General features: G+C 51.8%; 1 protein-coding gene across 1 annotated transcript in view; it reads right to left on the reverse strand.

Annotated features, from left to right (window-relative positions):
• Window positions 1-475: 475 nt before the first annotated feature.
• Window positions 476-14,036, reverse strand: part of PCNXL2 (pecanex-like 2 (Drosophila)) — a 320,055-nt gene continuing 306,494 nt past the window's right edge. Inside the window, 2 exon segments of the mRNA XM_011935752.1 lie at window positions 476-1,504; window positions 3,301-3,749. Of these exon segments, the coding sequence (XP_011791142.1) occupies window positions 1,343-1,504; window positions 3,301-3,749 (611 nt within the window). The 3' untranslated portion in view covers window positions 476-1,342.

The following is a 14,036-nucleotide window of genomic DNA, read 5'->3' on the forward strand; positions in this document are numbered from 1 at the left end:
TTAAATTAAATAAAGTTTGCACCTCTAGGGAGTACTGGCCTGAAAATAATAACATTCTGTCTCTGATCATAGAGTACACTTACTTTTATTAATTGCTGATTCTTAGTTTACAAAAAAAAAATTATAAAAGCGTTACCATTTACTTTCCAAGGGGTAAGAGATTCTCTACAATACCCTCCCCCAACCCTCTCCTCAAATTTCCAGATCCTAAATACTTTGAAGAAATTTGTGTGACTGTTTAAAATTGAGTATTTCCTTCTAACTATTGTCTTTTGAAAACGGATGGTTCACCAGGCCAGTGAGAGTCTGTGGACGGCATTTTGGGACCTCTACCCCAGCAAGGATACAGGCTCCTGGGGGGTCTTCAAGATGGGAAAAGTTGTCTCAGAATTTACCCAAATGTCGTTCTCACCATAAAAGATATACTTGTAGAAATGAGAAGCTTCAATATAACTCAGAACACTGGACACAGCAATAACTATAAACATTTTAATTTCAAAAACAAAGGTGTGTGCGAGTGTTGTGTGACACAGTAAGGGTTGCGGGGCTTGGAGAACAAGCACGCGTCCCTGGGAAGCCCGCAGGGTGCTGGCAGCCCGCAAATCGCTTGGACTACAGTGAGGGGCATTGTGTGACTCCGAGGGGGCTTTCCATGCACCGAATGGACTCAGTTTCTAAACTCACATCCTAACGTATCCTGGCTTTTCACAGAATACTGGAGACATGACTGCATGCACGATCACGGTTCTTGTAGTGAAGCTGCCACCATGTTACGCTTAACAGCTGCATAAATATTATAAAGAAATAGGGTTTTCCTGACACTTAGATTTAACCTTAATGCATCTAACCAGCTGATGGTATCAGACGTGCTACTGTTCATTTCTTTTTCATGGTAACAGTAACGTATAAAGTGCCAATGATATAACATGCAGTTGTCTTATTTTCATCAGGGCATTTGTTTCATGGCTCTGTTTAGTTGTTTTAAAACAGTAAATGGCTTTTGTTTGCGATTTCAGATTCTGGAACATGTGTGGTGCTGTCCGTGGTGCGCCGTTCTGGGCGCCGTGCCTGGCGGGGAAGGTGTGCTGTGGCTTCTTTGTTGTTTTTCTGTTTCCCCATCGTGTGAGGTTTTTTTTTGTTGTTGTTGTTTGTTTTTTGTTTGTTTGTTTGTTTTTTTCAAAAACCTGAGATAAGTTCTGTGTTCTGGAACAGCTCTCCTTTTCCACAGGAGGAGCCCCTCATGGATCGCAGTGTTGGTTGGTTGTGATTTGGGGAGCACGAAGGAGAGCAATGCAGGTGGGAGCGGTGGGGGACCCGGCCTCCCCGCCCGGCCGCACGCCTGTCACTGCTCGTCCGACACACTTTGCTGCGAGGCCGTGTCGTCCAGGCCCATGTCCTCCTGGCTTGCTCTCCTGCAGACAACCCCGAGAGTCTCCGCCAGACGTCGGTCACGAAGCTGCCCCTGCTCGGTGGCATCGGTGGGCTCACATGGCTCGGAGAGGTGCTTCCAAAGAGACGAGAGAAGCAGTGAACAGCTCAGCAAGTGTGCACCACCCACTTGTAACTGGCATCACCCCACCCGTGCTGTGGGAGCTAAAGGCTAGTGCTGCCATATCCTTGAGGTCAGGTTCTAAAGTCAGGTCAAATGATGGAGGGCCAGCACGGTGGCCTCTGAGGACAGGCCGGGCAACATCTGAGACACGGGCTCTGCACGTGGGTCTCTGGATGACTGCACTGGAAAGAGCGGCCCTGGGGGGCAAGGGCATTTGTGCGCCTGGCTTTCCAGCTGTGGTTAGTGTCACTTCATGCACACTTAGCCTGTCATGAATGCTGAGTTCTAGCAGGCTTGCCCCCAGGAGAACACGGAGGCCATTCTATTCTGGGGGCATGTGGTCTGAAGCCAGTTGTCTGTTTTGGAGAGCCGGAAGGAGAATTTGACAGAATGGCAGAACTACACCCACAGACTGTGACTTTAACACAGATTGGGGCAGGGAGAAGGGTGATACTTTGTGCATTTTTATTGAGGAAATAAAGAAAAGGGAGGGGAAATGTATTCTTTTAGTTATCTAACTAAGGTCAAACTCCTGAAGTAACCAGCTCTTTCCTCTTCGCCAGGACAGCCTGGGGGTTCCAGGAGAGCCCATAAATCTCCCCCTCCATGAAAGATGGCACCCACAGCTGCAATCCTGTGGCTCCTTGTAGGGCGGCTGGCCCAGCCTCGGCTTCCCCTGGCAGAAAGGTACTTGCCTGGAGAGCTGTTTCCCATGAAGGAGAGGGAAGGTGACACTAGGAATTTCAGGTGCGGCCCCCTCTCTCCACCTGCAAATAACCTCACCCAGAACCAGAGCAAGCTGCGGTGTGGCCCCTTCTCGCCACTTGCAAATAACCACACCCAGAACCACAGCAAGCCGCGGTGTGGCCCCGTCTCGCCACCTGCAAATAACCACACCCAGAACCAGAGCAAGCCGCGGTGTGGCCCCTTCTCGCCACCTGCAAATAACCACACCCAGAACCAGAGGCCAAGCTGCTGCAACTCTGGTGCTTGATGGAAAGCATGAGCCATGGTCAGGAAAACCTGAACACTCAAAAGGAGTGGGGCAACTCTCCAAATCTGACCCCTTTTTGCCTTGACACCATTGATTTTCCCTGTCTACCAGGTTATGAAGGAGAACTGCCGGGTATTTATTTACTTTTTTCTCACTGATGAAACTCAAGTATTCATTTCATCTCAGCTGGCTCAGGATTCTGGACAAGTAAGAGCTTATTTGGGTGAAGTCCTTAAAACGCTCCTTGTCTAGTATTTAAATACCTAAAAGCAGTGGGCCATCTCAGCAGCTTTAAAGTTAAATCTGTTGGCTGAGAAGCAATGATACTCTAACTCCACTGGATAAGAAGCAATGATACTCTAACTCCAGCCTTGACAGGTGCCCTTTCCTCTCCCTCAGGCCAGAATCGTGAGAAGAGTCCCACTGTGTGAATGGGTGCAGGGCATTCTCCCTCATGCCCCAGTGTAGGGTAGATGGCCACAGTTCTGCAGAACCTCTGTATCCGGTGACTCCTTTCGGTGTCTGCCTGGGCATTATCATTTACAGGACATGTGCTCTGTATCTTGTCTGCTTCCAAGAGCAGCCAAGCCACTTCATGTCTAATCACTGTCCTTTGTCACTCTGGGAACCCCATAGAGGAGGGGATGGGGTTCTGCAGGCAGAAGGGTGGGAATGCAAGGCAGGTACCATGCTCAGGCCAGGAGCCCATGCCACCACCCCAGCCCGTCCTGGTGAGCCCTGCCCAGCCCCTTACCCGAGTGGCCTGGCTGGCAGCCCTGGCCGAGGGGCCCATCACGATGTTGACGCTGCTGGATGACTGGGTGTCGCTGGTATTGCCCCCCTCCGCAGCAGAGAGTCCGGAAATGACGAGCGCGCTGGAAAAGCTCCTCTTGCCAAAGAGGAAGCTCAGGGTGGAGCTGGTGGAAGAGCTCAGGCTGGACCTGATGAGTGCCTCGGCCCGCTCGCGGACACTCAGGTGGCCCGTGGTGGTGACAGGCGGGGGCTGAGAGTGCAGGGACGTGGCCGAGGTGTGCAAGGAGAGCCGGCTTTCCGAGAGCCTCTGGGCCAGCTCGTGCACTGAGGTGGACGTCTGCAGGAATGTTGGGCGGCTGTCTAAGATGGGGCCAGATGAGCTCAGCATGGGCGGCCTTTGGCTTAGTGCCGAGTGTGCCTGCACGGACTGGCTCCTGCCTTTCCTCCTGCCTTTAAAAGAAAGCAGAACACAGAGTTGTAGCGGGTGGTCATGAACATCGATACCTGTGTGGTGAAGCAGGTGGCCTGCTCTGCCTGGGCCCAATGACCCCTCCTCAGTGCACCACCTGCAAGGCTGGGACAAGAGCTGGAAGCCTGACCACTGCCTCACCCACTCCCTCCCGCCAAGTCCAGGTCCTGAGAACTGAAGGGCCAACCGAAGGGCATCCAAGGGTGGGAGCTGGGGTTGGGGGTACATTGTGAGAAGCTGCAGCCAGGGTGACAGATCTGCCCCGTTTGCCAGGACATTCCTGGTTCTAGCACTGAAAAGTCCCACATCCCTGGAAGCTGCTCCATTCAGGCAAACCAGGACGACGCCAGCAGCGGAACTTGGGCTCATAAAGTAAACCCAAATGTGATCCTGGCTCAGGACCTTGGTTCCTATGCTCATCTGATCAGCAGCGATCAAGGAAAACATGCAGGGTTCTGTCGTTTTTATTTGCCGTGGAAAAAGACGAAAGGGGAGGAGAGCTGAAAGCCCATGCCGTGGCCTCTTTTCCAGAACAGCTTTCCTTACAGGCCCGCACACTACTGGCCAGGCCCGGGCCTTGGTTCCATGCTCTTCTCACCCACCCCTTTGCCCACCGCCTCGCCCCTCAGGGGCCCTGCCACCCCAGCCTTTGCTGAGACTTGTCTAGACAAGGCCATTTTTGACAAAAGGGACTGGACTGCCCCCAAAGATGTGGTTGTGTCCAAGCTTCTGGAAGCAGGATAATGTCATGGGGTCTTCTGTGCATGATGGACCTGTGCAGCCTGTGGTTCAGCTTTGCAGTCTAAGCAGTCTGAGGAAACGGGTGCTGGCTAGAACACCGGGATGCTTAACTTAAGCATCCATGATCACCAGGGGCTAACTGCAAAATATCATTTTGATGGGAGCAGCTAGTGACGTCACAGTTCTATGAACGGTCTCATGGGCATGTCTCCTGCAGGTGCTACAGTTAGGCATTAAATCAAGACAAACAGAGGGGGCGGAGGCATGAGTATCGGAAAGGACGTCCTATGCGTTGCCTTGTGTTCTACCTAACCCCAAATGCCCATTATTCATTGTGCATCTGGTGATTCTGAAGCGGGTGTGGCTGCCCCTAGAACCCAAGAACTGACACATCACATGAGAGGCAATTCCTTAGGGATACACGTTACGAAGGGGAGTCCAGGGATCCTTCCAGCCCCGCCCCACCCCACCGTGGCCTAGGCTGAAGGGGCCTTTTTGCCTCATGTTGACCACAGTGCCAGTTTGGATGCTATGATGGTCGAGTGCCCATTTGCAGAGGGCACTGGTGCTCCCATCTCACTTTCTCCTGCCCGTGTGGTGACAGTGTGGAGTGCTCACCCCACAGTGCTGTGGGCTTCCACATGACGGGGTTGCCCTCCCTGGACGAGTGTGCTCAGCCCCCAGCATGGGGCCCACCCGCCTCTGCTGCAGGAGGGATGCATCCGGGCCAGCCTGAAAGGCCCCGGCTGAGTAGCTGAATATGTTCCTCTTACAGAGAAAAAGGAGAGGAGGAAAGGGACCCTGGCGAATCAGAATGAAAAACAAGGGGGGCGATTTGTTAGTTTATTCAGCGTCTGGCAAGGCCGGACGTCTGTTTGTGATTTCTACTGTAAAGCTGATCACTGTCCAAAAATACTCCACATTCATCCACAAGTCAATGATCGTGATGCTCAAAAGAAGACCACCCACACTTGGGGAACTTCCCAGAGAATTCCAGGAACAAGGGGACAAATAACCTACTGTGTGTCAAAGAGCAGTGGCCTGCCGTAGTCTGTGCAAGACAAGGACTCCCCCACCACCTGATTTCACTGCTTCAGATTTTCTCATTGCTCTTTTTTTTTTCAAAATTAATTTTGCAAATGGAGCAGCACTAAGGAAACAAACTGTGCTACATGCATTTGTGCTACTCAGGATCATTATTTTACAATTTAACTTATTTTGCAAATTACTGTATTACCAAGTTATGAATGTTTCTAGGGAAAACCTTTTTAGAACCTGAATGGAAATACCTCATATGTAAATCACCCTCCTTGGTTTATTATCGTGGCACTTAATTCCTTTGTCTTTGATGTTATGGGAAAAGTGGTGGTGTTGCTCCTTAGTGATAGGAGAACACAGCCTCCCTCTCCAATCTGGGATTCAGATTAGTTACGAATTCCTAACCGCTCACCAGTAAGTAGGTCACCAGCCTCCACTGCTAGGCCAACTCCTCTTCCAGCTGTGACATATACTTTTTACTCCAGCAAGCTGATTGCAGGTTGTCAGGCCCTAGATGAGGCTGGCATAGTGAGCGCCTGGCAGCTGGGTGCAAAGTGCTGTGTGCACCAGCAGCAGCAGATGCACAGCGCGGCCGGCCTGGGGAGAGGAGTTCTGCTTGTGGGGTCTCAGGCAGGAGGGACCCCAGTCTGCTCAGCCTCTAGCAAGGGCTCGGGATTGGGATACCTGGCCAGAACTGAGGCAGGGACCAATGAGGGCTGGGGGCAGTTGGGTCCCCAGTTATGTGAGTTGAGTCTTGGCGACTTGGTGAGTAAAGTAAGACCCTTGTTAGAATTTGGTTCAAATTCGCCCTTCAAAACTGCTCACTTTTTGCTACTTGGCTAAGTGTCTCTGTCATGCCCTTCCCAGAGAGGCAGGTCCTCCAGTCTGAGAGGCCCCCGACCACCTCTCGAATGGCACTCAGCACACTGTGTTGTCACTGTCTGATGCACGGCCCTCTCCGCTATATGTCCTTTCTGCAGCAAAGGACCCCTGTATCACTGCTATGAGCTCAGCACCCAGCACACTAACATGTAAGTAAAGGATACACGAGACAAACCTGCAAAACAGACCAGATGCCAAAACCCTGATTAGAAATCCAGTGAGTCTCAGAAAGTTTGGGGTGGGTACAGTGTTTCTTAGACTTGGCCATTAGAAGCATTTCAAAAAATTAATCAGTATCTTGACTAGAGGCTGAGACCCAAGGGGCTGCCACTGCAGACTGGAGGGCAAGCTAAAGGTTAGGAAAATAGGAAGGTGATTCCTCCATTGTTCCAGGGTCAAGTACAAAGATCCGGGATCAGGAATGTCCTCCCCATAGCTGGAGACTGGCCTCTAACCCCCCTGCACTGGCCAAGCAGGTCTCTGGCTTGTGTGTCTTTCTGGGAGCTGTGTGTCTCAACTCGGATGGACATGGTTGTTTTACGTAACTGGGAGGAGGGTGAGAAGGAGGCCAGGGACTGAAATCAAATCCAGTTATGTTCACATCCCTGAAAGGAATGGTGGCCTGCTGGGAATGGCAGGCAGGTGGCTTCTGCAAAGTGTCCCGGGCAGGGCCAGGCAGAGCCGCCCCTCCCACTGTGGTAGCCTCCTCCTTGGGCTTGCTCTCCTTGGAACCCCAGGGGCTACCTGCACATTGGGTCTCAGGTGCAGTGTCTTGAGATGACACTGCACCTGAGCTTTGCGCTCCCGGTCCCAGTCAGGGCTACAGACCCACATGCCCACACCATCTGCATCCATGAAGAAGGAGGTCAGAATCAGGGGCATGGCCAGGTGCAGGAGGTAAGAGCCTGTGGGTGCAGCTTCTCTCTTACTGACACCACGGGCATCTTCTAGCATCTGCTGTGTATCGAGTGCCGAGGTGCCATGGTGTGGGTGTGGGAGCCCTCAGGAAGTTCACACCTACTCGTACTCTTCTTTTCCAAGACCAAGGGCTCCAACATGAGGCCCAGCAGTGTGTGTGTTGGGGGAGCTGCTAACTGCTGAGACAAGACAATGGCTCCTGACCTTCTGCTGCCCATGGGGAGGGAGCAAGTGTAGTGAACCACGGTGGAAGGTGGCCCGTGCCCCCACTGGGGCTGTAATCACAGTGGGAGTAGAAAGAAGGTGACGTTTAATTTTTCCAGGGGACAAGAAGCGAGAGATGTCCATGTCTTGAGTGTGGGGTCGGCAAGTTATCCCTTTCCTGTGCCTATTTTGGGCAGCTCTAGATTTCTTCCAGGAGACCTGCTGTGCCCATGGTGTCTCCAGAATTCCCTGCTGCCTGGAGGCTTCCTGGGGGCTCCGGATGCTGGTTTGAAACAAACATGCACATACATTCCAGCCTCTTGAATTCGAGTTTGGCCTCCAGCCCTGTTCCCACTGGCATCCCCAGAGTGGGCATTTTGCTGATGTCGCCGGCCGGCCTCGGGGCCCCGTCATGAGCTTTAAAGGAGTTGCCCCAGGAGGCCCCACTGAAGGCAGCTGCCGGAGCAGGGGCTGAGTGCGGAGATGCCCGCGCAGCTGAGGCAGGGCTGCAGCGTGGCAGGGCGGATGGCAGGGCTGTCCCCTGATACCCTCGCCACTGGGCCTCATGCCCCGCACCTGCCTGTAGCTCACTGGGCCCCCTCGGGGACTCTAGTCCAAATGGTCTGGACAGGTGGCTGCCCTCAGTGCTTGAGTTCCTCATAGGGACTGCTTGAGGATCTCAGCTGCATCTGAAGGCAGCCTGGCTGCTCTAGGGCTGGGGACGTACCCTGAAGGGGACCATGGGTACAGTCCTCCCCTCAGCCTATCAGCTGTCTTTAGGGCCCCTCTTTTCAGAGCCCTGTCACCAAGTATCACCAGGAGCCTTCAGTCTTGGGTCTCCTGGAGAGCCTTCTGGATAGTTGAGTCACATCCTGGAAGGATTCTGGCAGGGGGATTGGGGCACCAAGGACATGATGGTACATTTCAGGACAGCCAACAAAGATCGGCAGCTCTTGGCTCCACTGCTCTTGGCTGTGATAGAACCTGGCTACAGCTGCAAGTCTGAGACCCGAGGGCCTTACACCCTCACCCTCTAGGGAAGCTGTAGTGTAAGTGGCTGAGGCCAGGAGGGGTAACCATCCACTCGTTCATTCCACCTTTGTCTGCTGAGCCCAGACCATGCTTACTACCCAGCTCAGCACCTCACAGGTTTCCCTTGGTGGCCCCTGCAGCCATCTCTGTCCCCACAGGGCCAGGAAGCTGTGGAGCGGGAGCATGTCAACCAGCTTCCACCCACTCCTGCTTGGCCATGTGCTGGGTTCCCAGGACTCCAGAATTCGCTGCCCCAAACTGGGCCCTGGACAGGCCTCTTCCCCAGGGTCCCCTCCCAGGGTGGACCTTGGGCCTACTTGCAGGCGTGTGCACCCCCAGACAGGCATGCGAATGGGATGGCTCCAGTGTATGCAGGCAGCCCCTCACCTGGCAGGATGTGGGGAAGCAGGGAAGAGGGTGGCGTGGTCTTCACGTGTGCCCCTGTCACAGGCTCTGCAGAAGTTACGGCTGCCCAACTGAGCATCCAGTGTGGGCTGCACTGTCCTCGGTGCCGGGCAGTGAGCAGCTCATGGGGAATTCTGACCACAGACAAGGGACATGCATCAGGCAGGGATTGGAGGGGAAGAGAAAATGGGGCAGGGGGACGGCAGTGCTGTATGGAAGGCTGGCCAGGGTCTCTTGGATAAGCTGGGATTTGATGGGAGGCTGCGTGAGTGAATGAAGGAGCTGCAAGCCTGGGAGAGGCACGTTCAACACAGAGGAGGCAGCAGCTGAGGGGGTCCTGAGGAGGAGAATGCTTGACACTGGTAAGGGCCAGCAAGAGGCCATGTGCTGGGGATATGGGCTTGTAGGAGAGGGCTAAAAGAAGGCATCAGAGAGACAGCAGGTCAGATGGGGTTCTACAGGGGAGGGGTGTGCATGGGATGTGCGTGGGTGTTCCGGGCTGAAGCGTGTTCCCTCCCCAGGTTCCTCTGTTGAAGTCTTAACCCCCAGGACCTCAGGGTGGGGCCTTACTTTGATACAGGGTCGTTGCAAATGTAGCTCGTTAAGATCAGACCATACTGGAGTAGGGTGGGCCCTGAGTCCAAGATGACCAGTGTCCTTATAAAAAGGGGACGTGTGGACACAGACAAGCACACAGGGAGAACACGACGTGAAGACGAAGCCAGAGCTCAGTGGTGCTTCTCGAGGCCCGGGGATGCCAAAGATGCCGAAGAACCACCGCAAACTAGGGAAGGGCCCTGGACCCCACTCCCCTCCAGCCCTCAGGGGGAACCAAGCCTGCCCCCACACCTGGATCTCAGACTTGCAGCCTCCAGAACTGGCAGACAGTAGGTTCATGCTGTTTAAGCCCCCCGAGCCATGGTACTTTGTTATGGCAGCCCAAGCAGACTCACAAATTCTGAGCTGAAGCCATCATTCAACAGAAGAACAATGTGAACTGATTTAAGTTTAAATAAAATCACTCTGACTTGCTTTGTGGAGATTTACGATTTTGTGAGTTTCAGAGCTGCATGAAAGACCAGAGAGAAAAAGCAAGAGAGACGATAGCAAGAGAGAGGTTTTTCCTCCTTTTAAGTAGGAAAGGGGTGGCAGGCCTTGTTCAATCTCCCCTGTCCCCTTCTAGCTCTCTGACCCTCTGCTGGGGATAAAAGCCTTGGCATAGTTTCCTAGGCTGCAGTGCCTTCTTTCCTCAGCATGTCAGCTCCTTGAGCTCGAAAGACCCTTGAGACAGTCCCTTGCTCTGCTCCTGTCCCTCTCTGACCACAGTGAGAAAGTAAAGGAGCCCCTACTGGCTCCTTCAGAAAGAACTGGGTGTCGACTTCGCCTGCTTGTGAGGCCAGAAGGAAGATCACTTATAAGTGGAACCCTTGCCAGCCAGGGGACAAGACAAAGTCATGCTGGGCAGGGACATGCCAGCTGCACAGATGGAGGGCAGGAAGCAAGGGCGGCACACTCAGTATTCAGTAATGCTTGCTTCCATCAGCTCATTCCCAGGGCTGGGGACAAGGACACTTGAAGCAGCATCCCTGGGGCCAGGACAATGGGATGGTGCAAGGTGGTTGGGATCACAAGTTCTGCGGCCAGCTCGCCTAGGCATGACTCTCAGACTGGCCACTGCCTGGCCGGGTGACACTGGGCAGTGACTTAAGTTTTCTAGGCCTCTGGTCTCCACCCAAATTTCATCTTGAATTGTAATACCCATGTTTTGGGGACAGACCTGCTGGGAAGTGAATGGATCATGGGGGTGGTTTCCCCAGGCCGTTCTCATGATAGTGGGTGAGTTCTCATGAGAGCTGATAGTTTTCAAGTGTGGCACTTCCTTGGTCTCACTCTCTTCTGCTGCCATGTAAGACACACCTTGCTTCCCCTTCACCTTCTGCCATGATTGTAAGTTTCCTGAGGCCTCCCCAGCCATGTGGACCTGTGAGTCATTTAAGTCTTTCTTTATAAATTACCCAGTCTCAGGTTGTATCTTTATAGCAATGTGAAAATGGACTTATATGGAGAATTGGTACCAGTACAGTGGGGTATTGCTATAAAGATATCTGAAAATGTGGAAGCAACTTTGGAACTGTGTGATAGGCAGAGATTGGAATAGTTTGGGGGGCTCAGAAGAAGACAGGCAGATGAGTGAAAGTTTGGAACTTCCTAGAGACTTGCTCAGTGGTTTTGACCAAAATGTTGATAGTGATATGGACAGTGAAGTCCAGGCTGAGGTGGTCTCAGATGGAGATGAGAAACTTTTTGGGAACTAGAACAAAGGTCACTCTTGCTGTGCTTTAGCAAAGAGACTGGCAGCATTTTACCCCTGCCCTAGAGATCTGTGGAACTTTGAACTTGAGAGAGATGATTTAGGGTATCTAGTGGAAGAAATGTCTAAGCAGCAAAGGATTCATGAGGTGACCTGACTTATTCTGAAAGCTTTCAGTCATATTTGTTCATGAAGAGATGGTTTGGAAGTAGAACTTACGTTTAAAAAGGAAGCAGAATATAAAGGTTTGGAAAATTTGCAGCCTGACGATGGAGTAGAAAAGAAAAGCCCATTTTCTAGGGAGGAATTCAAGCCCACCGCAGAAATTTGCATAAACAACAAGGAGCAGAATGTAAATAGCTAAGACAATGGGGAAAATGTCTCCAGGGCATTTCAGAGATCTTCACAGAAGCCCCTCCCATCACAAGCCTGGAGGCCTAGGAGGGAAAAATGGTTTCATGGGTTGGGCCACGGACACCACTATTCTGTGCAACCTCTGGATGTGGTGCCCTGCATCCCAACCACTCCAACTCCAACGTGGCTAAAAGGGGCCAAGGTACAGCTTGGGTCATTGCTTCAGAGGGTGCAAACTCCAAGCTTTTGCTGCTTTCATGTGGTGTTGGGCCTGAGGGTGTGCAGAAGACAAGAGTGGAACTTTGGGAACCTCTGCTTAGATTTCAGAGGAGGTATAGAAATGCCTGGTGTCCAGGCAAAAGTCTGCTGCAGGGGTGGAGCTCTCATGGAGAACCTCTGCTAGAGGGCAGTGTGGAAGGGAAATATGTGGTTGGAGCCCCCAGAGTCCCACTGGGTTACTGCCTAGTAGAGCTGTGAGAAGAGGGCCACCGTCCTCCAGTTCCCAGAAAGGTAGGTACACCAACAGCTTGCACCATGCACCTGGAAAAGCTGCAAACACTCAACGCCAGCCCATGAAAACAGCTACGGGGACTGTACCCATGCAGAGCTGCCCAAGGCATTAGAAGCCCACCTCTTGCGCCAGTGTGACCTGGATGTGAGACATGGCATTGAAGGAGATTTTGGAGCTTTAAGATTTAATGACTGCCCAGCTGGGTTTTGGACTTGCATGGGGCCTGTGGCCCCTTTGTTTTGGCCAATTCCTTCTATTTGGAAGGGGAACATTTACCCAATGCTTGTTTCCCCATTGTATCTTTGAAGTAACTAACTTGTTTTTGATTTTACAGGCTCACGGGTGGAAGGGACTTGTCTTGTCTCAGATGAGATTTTGGATTTGGACTTTTGAGTTAATGTTGGAATGAGTTAAGACTTTGGGGGATGGTTGGGAAGGCATGATTGGTTTTGAAATGTGAAAGGGCATGAGATTTAGGAGGGACTAGAGACAGAATAATATGGTTTAGCTCTGTATCCCCACCCAAAAAAAATCCCCATGTGTCGAGGGAGGGACCTGGTGGGAGGTGAGTGAATCATGGGGGTAGTTTCCCCCAGGCTGTTTTTGTCATAGTGAGTGAGTTCTCATGAGAGCTGGAGGTTTTAAAGTGTGGCACTTCCTCACTCTTGCTCTCTCCTGACACCATGTAAGATGTGCCTTGCTTCCCCTTCACCTTCCACCATAATTATAAGTTTCTTGAGGTCTCCCCAGGCATGCAGAACTGTGAGTCAATTAAACCTCCTTCCTTTGTAAATTACCCAGTCTCAGGTAGTATCTCTATAGCAGTGTGAAAACGGACTAATACACTCAGTTTCTTTCTCTGTAAGATGAGGAGGGTGAAACCGCCTGCATCTCTAAGAGCCATGGTGAGGATCCAGTGAATTTGCACATGAAAATACTCAGGATGGTGTTGGTAGAGTAGCACCTGAGAACTGTTACTGTTACCAAATTTTATCTCCTGCAGCAAGGATGCCGTGAATAGCTGTGGGAGCAAAGAAAGAGCAGAGTGGCAGCAAGGCGGGTGAGTTCAAAGCAGCTGATGCTTGGCCCAGGGCTTCATAAATCTTCCCAATCCTCCATTCCCCTAGCAGGACAACAACGGGTCTCAGAGCCTGGGACAAAGTCAGGCTGCAGGTGTGGCCAAGGCATGTGGGGTGTGGGATATTTTGCCAGGCATGCACCTTTACTTGTAAAATGTAGAAAGTCAGTGGTGGCCTTGGCAGGAGCAGTTTTAAGAAGCATCCATGAGAAATGTAATAGCTGGTCTGGGCTTTAGTAGATCCTGCTCCAGAGTAAGCGTGTCATTTAAATATGTGGAGGTAGATACCCAAAAAATACAAAGCAGCTGCAAGAGTTGGAAGCAGTAACCTCTGGAAATTAGGAATGTTCCTGGGGGGTGAAGCGGGGAAACCCATGATTTTTGTTTTAATCCAAGCAGTTCTGTTTGAGTTTTAAACTATGCTGATTGTATAGTTTGATTATTAAATTTTAAGTTAAAAATCCAATTAAAAAAAAAAGATCTTGCTCTGACATCTTCCACAAACAGGAAGCTGTGATTGCTCCTGTAAATGTAAGGAATGCTCACTGCCTATGGTGTTTGGACGCCAGGGAGTGGAAGGAACACCAGCTCTTCCAGGCAAGGCCCGTTGCAGGCACTGTTTTACTAGGAAGAAAGAGAAGAAGGTGTTTCCAATTTTTTTTTTCCCCGCCCAGGCTGGAGTGCTGTGGCATGATCTCGGTTCACTGCGACCTCCGCCTCCTGGGTTCAAGGGATTCTCCTGCCTCAGCCTCCCAAGTAGCTGGGATTACAAGTGCCCACCACCACACACGGCT

Source organism: Colobus angolensis, unplaced genomic scaffold, assembly GCF_000951035.1.
Source record: "Colobus angolensis palliatus isolate OR3802 unplaced genomic scaffold, Cang.pa_1.0 Scaffold148, whole genome shotgun sequence".
In the NCBI taxonomy this organism is placed as follows: Eukaryota; Metazoa; Chordata; class Mammalia; order Primates; family Cercopithecidae; genus Colobus; species Colobus angolensis.